The 8,797-nt window shown below is 35.9% G+C and overlaps 1 protein-coding gene across 5 annotated transcripts in view; it reads right to left on the reverse strand.

The window, feature by feature from the left end:
• The window catches only part of LOC140750951 (uncharacterized), a 48,757-nt gene extending 47,389 nt beyond the window's left edge, over positions 1-1,368 (reverse strand). For all 5 annotated transcript variants that reach the window (XM_073084717.1, XM_073084716.1, XM_073084715.1 and 2 more), the window contains exon 1: positions 223-1,368. In XM_073084717.1, the coding sequence (XP_072940818.1) occupies positions 223-514 (292 nt within the window). In that variant the 5' untranslated portion in view covers positions 515-1,368. The remainder of the gene's footprint in view (positions 1-222) is intronic.
• Between the last annotated feature and the right edge of the window lie 7,429 nt (positions 1,369-8,797).

Consider the following 8,797-nt stretch of genomic DNA (forward strand, 5'->3'; position numbering starts at 1 on the left):
TTGATATCCACGAGACGCTACGTGCGACGATGCTATGTCGACCATAGACGCGTTGATAGCCCTGAGAACTACATTTCAGATAGGTTTGTTTCTCTTCAAATTGGAACACACCAGTGTTTAACACTTTTATTAGGTAAAAATAGGTGTAGCGATATCTCCGAAGTTCAACCACAAAGTGTTCTAGGATTCAAATACGGATAGCGAATATGTTTCGTAGCATACCTGGCTCCAACAAAGCTTCCAAAATACCAGGGTTTTTGACACTCGGGTAATTGTAATACGGATGCCTCAACACTGCACTGTCCGACAACGCAATGTACTTAGTACAAATATTTCCGCTGCCAGGGTCATACAGCCCAGCTTTGAATAAAGCCACCTTTGAGCTGTCTTCAATAACGATTTTGTCCAGCGATGACCATTCTTCCATAGGCGGTTCTTCAGATGATGACGATAGAGGAACATTCTTGTAAATCGTACGGACAGGAGGTTCTTCAGATACGTTTGATGAAGACATGTTTTCAGACTTAACGTAAAATGTACTTATTACAGGTAAGTCAGAACTTAGATACTATAGACATTGACTTATATTTATTAAAGCAACTATCAGCGCATTAACTTGAGTCTCCACAACGTTATTGGCATTTAAAATGTTATTAATACAACTGATATTTTTATTGTCGGATGTCATTATCGACATGTAATCAAAATGTTGGTTTTAAAGACATTTTTGATTCAAAGTTTTCTCCAGCCAACATTTTTAATAGATCGTTTATGTACCTCACATAATAATATCGCAAATCGTATATAAGTTAAAGATTTTTACGTAACTCAAAGAATAAACTTGAATAGAGTTAGCTGAACTAAAAGTTTATAATTTTTATAACTTCTTGCCACATCATATCGCCAAAGCACATTATTTATGTCTTCGAAACCATGGACACACAACGACAGCTAGACAGCACATTTATATCTTAAATTCATATTTTTCTACCGTGGATTGAACTCAAAACTCTCCAAATTATATCCTACTCATAAGTATTTATCTACTCTTCCATCAGTCTAAAATTAAGATCTAAATAAACAACGCGAAGTTTTTCAAATATCCAGGATTTTGTATACAGAAGTCGCGCTTCTAGCAAAAGTATGGAACGGTGTGCAATATTGGGAGCAAGCAAACATTTGCAACCCCTACCACGCTGAGACTAAGCATTATGCTTGTTTGAACTCGCCTTTCAGTATCTCACTCACATTTCAGTGAGAGATAAGTTATGGGATGTTTTTATAGCATCCCATAAAAATATTGCTTTTGGCACATTGATTCATTTAATGCTCGGGCATATTCGGCTACGTTGGGCTGTGAAAAAGGTATTCCAAGATACATATTTGTAAGGTTATTAAAATAAACTTTTTGTGTTTTTATGAAATTTGCTAATTATTCGTTTATTACATACAATTTAGTTTCTAGTTTTAAAACTAAATAAATCCAAATCCATGTCAACCTGGATCTTCTCTAGAAAAGAGGCTTGATTACAGCTTTCTTTTGTAGCAGTATCCGCACCTGATTCCGTCAGTTCAATTAATATATAAAATAAATTGTTGCTTCTCAGTTCGATTTAATCTCAAGTGGTTCCTTTCATATCTACAGGAAACAAAGAGTGAAAAGAAAATATTTTTATTCTAAGATGATACCATATTTAAAGGTCAGAAACATGCGTTGCTGCAAGCGTAGCAAAAAATCTGCAGCGCTTAACACTGCTGTTATAATGAGTCATCAATCATCAACGACCTATTACTGTCCCACTGCTGGGCACGGGTCTCTTCTCATAATGAGAAGGATTAGGCCATAGTCCACCGCGCTGGCCAAGTGCGTATTGGTAGACTTCACATACCTTTGAGATTTTTTTTTATAAATCTTACAGGTATGCAGGTTTCCTCACGATGTTTTCCTTCACCGTTTTAGCAAGTGATAATTAATTTCTAATACGCACATAACTTTGAAAAATCAAAGGTGCGTGCTGGGAACCTGAACTCCTCGATCGAGAGGCCGTTATAATGAGTGATAAAAAGTAAACAGGTGAAAAAAATTGGTGTAATAGCGGTGCCCGCGAAGTTTGTTTACATTTCAAAAACATCCGTACCATGATTCCAAGATTCGTCTATTTCAAATCAAATGCCATCGAGTACCGCGAGCTAAAAGCTCCGTGGCTGTGCAATATCGGGCCGAGCAAACATTTGTCGGCGCTGTTCCACTATGAGAGTGAGACCCAGTCTATACATAATGTTTGTTTGGACCCTTGAACCTTCCCACGTTTATGAGCATTCCCCGGGAATAAATTATGTGACGTTTTTACACCGGCCCATAAAAATATTGCTTTTGGAGTAACGAGACGCAGTATTACACTGATTATATTCAAATCCATGGACGGTATGCTATGTGACATCGGCAGAAAAGGTTCATGAATAGAAAAAAGTCAGATTAAAATTTCGCACATGGAAAACATTTTAATGTTGGTTTTGTGAATATTGCGGAATGGAATGAGTTTTATTTTTATTGCAATGTTTATTTTTGTAAAGTCAATCTTTCAGCAAGCGATCAATGTAAGATTTACGAAAGAATAAAATAAGGATAAAACTACTTACGTTTTATGATAATGTTTAGTTATCTACTCCGGTATAATCTTCATAAATATGCCATATAACAGATATATATCATCCTCAGAGCAAAGAGCGTCCAGTAGACAGTATTTTGTTGTAATTTAATCAATATGCACACTCATACCATAAACACAAGTACTTCCAATTAACCGTGTGATAGTATCAATTATTTATACCATGTTTGTGCAAAATGAGAAACGACATTCCTTTAAAAGTGTTTCTGGGACACTAAAACAAGACAAGAGTCCCGCTCTTCAAAAAGGTATTTTATTTTATACTCATTGCTGCCAATAGTCATCTAAAACTCTCCATGCAGAACAGGGGGTCTACCACCATCTTTTAAAAACCATCATAGTTCCGGAAACTTTTATTTCAATATTGCATCAACATTTTGTTTCGTACCACGACCTCCTTAAAACAGTAAAATATTCCGTCATACACAGTTGGAGAAACTTAAACCCTTATTCATTTTTCGCTTATCCATTGTATAAAACCAACTGAAATTGTCATAGTTTGCTTAAAAACTTAAATTTCCTGCAAAAAAGAATGAATAATTTCGACCGACATAATACAAAAATGTTTAGTGTAATGCTTCGATCACTAATAAGAACGTGTAATGTTATAAAAACAATCTTACTTTAACGAGGTCGTGGTACGAACTTTCAATGTATGATTAAAATAATATTGTTTTAAGAGATGGTAGTGACCCCCCAGGTTATACCTAAAGGCAATCATAGATGCGTCACCACTCCTGAGGACTTAGATGGTTACCGCATAAGTAAATCAGTCGTCATCCGCACCCTTATACCGAAAGCCAGAACTAGAAGCAGTTCTGAAGAGTTCGCTGGAAATGGAATCAAAAACAACCGGAGAATACTGGTATGGAATATGGTAGCCGACAGTAGCTATTTTCCGTTAGCTAACCACATCACTATATCAATTATAAAAAAAACTAAATAAAAAAAATGTGAGCCGTCACGGGACGCCTGGCAGATGTGAAACATCGACATTATTTTGTAAAAGTAATATGCAGAAAATAACATATTGTGATAGGAACTAAATATGTCATAATGATAAAATAAAATATTACGATTTTTTTCCAAATAACGATAACTAATTATTGAATTCGATTGCGCATGGCGACGCGTCGCCACACCGTACACACTACTGCATATAGACTGTATATATATATACCATCGTATAGCGTGGCGATGCCACGGCATGCGTCGCCACGCCAGAAATCGGTTTTACGTGCGGCTATAGATGTTTCACATCAATAAAACACAATTTCATTTAATGATCGACTCATGAAAATGAGTTTCGGGAAGCACCTTACCTGCATTATGAAAGTGTATCCGTTTAGTACCATAATAATGGTTTTATAAAACTTTTTTATGTATGATGCCGTCTGCTTTCACGGAGTTTTATTAAGAGTTCTTTCAGTTTAATGGACTCGTAAACATTTTATAAGAAATTCGGATCTGCATCAAATCGTATTACTTTTACGTTGTTCCTATAATTAGATATTTCAAAACAATTGGAGGAAGTGAAAAATTAATTCAATTTAGGACATACGCAACAAAAATTTATTCATGTACCTACTGTTCTTCGTCATCAACCCATTACTGTCCCATTGTTGGGTAGAGTTAAGATTACTCTCAGAGTAAAGAGCGTGAGACCTTGGTAGCCCAGATAATAAAGTTATACCTATAGACTTGGATTTTTTTCGCTTATATTTATGGCTTTTACTCATCTACACCCATTACGCCTAAAGATATATTTACGGCCATGTATCAAAGGCATTATAACATAATATTTTAACTCGAAATATTATGTAACACATAATAATTGGCCAATTATGATTATTGGTGCATACATCAGTCGTTAAATTGAGGACAAGTCGTTAGAAAAAAATAACTATGTAAACAACCTTACTCGTGCTCTCTTGTAAACAAGTTGTTAGTAAACATATACAGGGTGAATTTTTCAAATAGGCCTTCAGTGTCAAATCGTAAACTATAAGGATTAGCGAAAAATGCTAAAAGGAGTTACGAGGCCGATTTTGGTAAAAACTAAAACTGCATCATTATTTTTTTTAAATATATTTTTCCTTAATAAAAAGGACTAAAGGATAAACTTTTTTAAAATAACTTATTCCTAGGGAATAAGTTATTTTAAAAAAGTAATGATGCAGTTTTAGTTTTTATGAAAATCGGCCTCGTATCTCCTTTCAGTATTTTTCGTTAATCCTTACATTTTCGGATTTGGCCCTGAAGGTCCGTTTGAAATATTCACCCTGTATATAATTTATAGCATCTAGTAATAAAGCACAGACGCGCATTGTTAATGTGTAATGTCTCAATTCCGCGATAATTTTAGTCTAAAATCATATAGCACAGAATTAAGTTGTTGTTATTTCACTTCCATTTTGAGTTTATTTATTTTAAATTAAATACCGTTACAAATCAATCCTTAGTCGCCTACACTTTCTCAAAAACATCCATAATGGTGATTCTTCTCCAAAAATACTCTTTAGGAAAAAGTGCACACGAAAAGTAGAAACACGTTTACCTATTAGCTGTTATAACTAAATATTAAATTTGAATTAACACTTCATTGAATCGCGTGAAACAGGACTGCGCAGCACTTCGAAAGTGGAAGACACTTGGAAAGTTATTTGCCGAATAAACATTTCAAGTGTTTCCATTGGTTGGTCTCTTTGACACCAGTATGTAGAGATGCGAATATAAGTGTTAACGTTACTTAACCCGTCTCTTTCTTTGTGCCTTAAAGTGAGACAGTAGGTTAATAATGATAATTACTTTTTCAAAGTCGGCATTAAATTTAAAAATACAAAGCTCACATAAGCGACCCGGGCAGCTAAGTCTGACAAGAAGAGGGCTTTGATTCCGACCAGACAGACCTTAAACGATCTATTTAAAATCCTGTTCTGGGTCTGGGTGTTATTATCTGTATGGAACCTTAGTAGCCACGAAACAGGTAATCCTAGCGAAAAGTTATAAATGTAGAAAGCATATTTCCTCAATAAAACTCGAAGCCTTCAGCTCTATGCAAAGAGAAAGAAAGGTGAAAACTAACTTAATATTAAATTGGAACTTACAGTACATTGAATCGTGTGAAACACGACTGCGCATTCGTTTCGAACACTTGACGGAGCCGTGTTTGTGGAGTAAACACTTCAAATGCTTCTTTCGGTTTGGCCTCTTTGATACCAGGCAGAGACGAATACACAAGTGTTTACAGCCAAACACTTTAACTACATTTCAATAGTTTATGTATAAATTATTGGTCACTTCTAGTGAATGTTACTTTAGTGAATTTGAATGAATAAGTTCGATGGCAGATTGGTAGATTTTTGAAATTGAAGCAATTTTTAAGGTAGTAGAACCCTTTGTGGTTCGACTCCGGCGGCACCACCGCCACACCTATTTCTACCTAATAACAGCAATGTTAAGCGCTGCTGTGTTCCGGTTTGAAGGGTGTGGTAAGGGAGACAGACTTTTCCGAGGCGTTCCAGCTTAGTCCTCAGGGGTAGCGGCGCATCTGTGGCCGACCTCAGGTAGGAATATCTAATCCTATCTGGGGTTGATTACAGATGTCCATGGGCGGCAGTAGCCACTTACCATCAGGTGGACTGCATGCTCGTCTGCTACTCTTATATTATAAAAAAAAAAAAAATTGAGCAATCGAGCATGCAATCCAGTGAAGTGAAGCAATGAAGTGGTAACTATCTTTCTGTAATCAACCCCAAATTGGATTGAACCTACCTGAAGTCAATCTTTGGTACCGCTGGTTCTTTGGTACAGGTTCTTTGGTACCGCTGAAGACTTAAGACGACTCGTGTAATTATGTAATATAGGTACTTATTACTTATTACAAATATTTTCCCTCTGTCTTTACTGTAAGAGCACAGGAGGCTCGTGCCCAGGGCCCCCGACATAATGGGGCCCCGAAAAATCAATATATTCGCTTGTATGACACGTTGAGATTAACGTTCAACTTTTCTAAATGGAAATGTTGATCACTGGTCTGGTTTTTATTTTTCTCTACATTATTTCTTATCTATGTATGTATATAGAGATTAAACGTACATTGTTTATGAAGAGATTATGTCAGTGCAATGTTATAAGGTAGAAATAGATGTGGCAGTCGAGCCACAGGGGCAGAAATGTAGCGTGTTGGGACATAGGGCATTTTTCTTTATTTGGACAAACTTTATTAATTAGAACTTTTTTCTATCATATGATGTAACACTATTTATTCAAGGCAATCTTTTTGTAAGCTACGCCACTGAATAAAATAGTCTTAACATGTCCGACAGCAGGGCAGGGCAGCAGCATTACAGCAGTGACCACTACTACCATTATATAATAAGAAAAACAGAAAGTAAGCTATAACAGGAATATAAATCTCTCGGCGGGAGACAGGCGAGCCTGACCGCGGTTGATGGCAGGTAAACGCCATAAAACAATATAATATATAAACGTTATCAGATTTTGCCTTTGTGGCTTAGGGACGGGATGTTTTTTAAATATAGGAGTAGCAGACGAGCATGCAGTCTACCTAATGGTAAGTGCACTGCAGCCCATGGACATTCGTAATCAACTCCAGATAGGTTTAGATATTCCTACCAGAGGTCGACCACAGATGCCCCGCTACTCCTGAGGTCTAAGCCGGAACGCCTCGCGAAAGTATGTCTCCCTTACCACATCCTTCGAACCAGAACACAGCAGCGTTTAACACTGCTGTTATGAGGTAGAAATAGGTGGTGGTGCCGCCGGAGTCGAACAACAAAAAGTTCTACCATTTTCATATGATTCAGGTGATGCTAATACTTAAAATGTTGGCGACCAAGGCTTCCTACTAGATTACATAACCTAAATATTTCTTATTTCTAATTCCAATTTTTCCAAAATATATTTTAAAATTCTGAAACGTCTTTGTATGTAGTTTTTATGCTTTACTTTTAAATATTCGCTTCTTTTTTACAGTGTCGTAGCTAAGTCTTAGTAATAATTCATGTACGTTTCATATTTACATTCCACATAAATAAAGACTTACAACCATTCATTTTCTTAAAGAAACATTAAAAACGTAAAGCTTAACGCAAAACATTTTTACGCCGAACAGTTTTAATTCGAATATTAAGTCCTTCAAAATAACCTACTCAGCGAACCGTAAAAAAGGTTTATTTACCGACCACAAACTACACGCAGTAACGCACGCGCAAAAATCACAATTTCATAATTTACTCGTCGGCTGTAAAATGTTCGTTAGCCTGTGAATGAAAATTTAAAAAATAAATAACCACCGGTACGAATGCAAACAGTGACTTTCCGATTCGAAATAAATTACATAAATTCCCGCCAAATTGTCGCGCGAATTTGGCGCAAGCCGAATAAATAAAAGATAAATTCGATTACAAATAAAATCAGATTACTTTTTTTCAGTAAACGTTACTCTACTGTTGACGCATTGTAACGGTTCAACGACATAATTCAATATTTCTTCGTATTCCGTCTGAATGCACTGCTACAGAAACAGAGTAAAACTAAAAAAAAACATAAAAGTATGGTATATCTCACCGCCTTGTAATTGAAGGAACGTCTCCGACTGCCATGGTGTAATTTACGCGGAACAATGCCGGCATGTGCAGTTAATTGGTGCAAAAACACGAAATCGAAGAAAAAGTGCGGAGAAATATCGTTTCATTTTCGTTCTAAAAACTATTTTTTTTAATAATTTTCAAACACGAAAATAGATGACAGTGACAATTTCAATTGTCAAAACTGGTTACATTTTCTTATTAGAAGTGAGTAATTTTTACTAATATATGAAAAAAAAACTAAAAAATTACAATTTAAGATAAAGGACTGTTCGCCGCTTAGTTAACTATACAGGTTATTCATTACAAAATATTTTCCCTCTGTCTTTACTGTAAGAGCACAGGAGGCTCGTGCCCAGGGCCCCAACATAATAGGGCCCCGAAAAATCAATATATTCGCTTGTACGACACGTTGAGATTAACGTTCAACTTTTCTAAATTGAAATGTTGATAACTGGTCTGGTTTTTATTTTTCTCTACATTATTTCTAATGTACCTAGATAAACTTTTGTCTAC

This window comes from Epargyreus clarus, unplaced genomic scaffold, assembly GCF_041222505.1.
Source record: "Epargyreus clarus isolate Ecla_fem2 unplaced genomic scaffold, WU_Ecla_fem_2.2 ptg000021l, whole genome shotgun sequence".
Taxonomy (NCBI): Eukaryota; Metazoa; Arthropoda; class Insecta; order Lepidoptera; family Hesperiidae; genus Epargyreus; species Epargyreus clarus.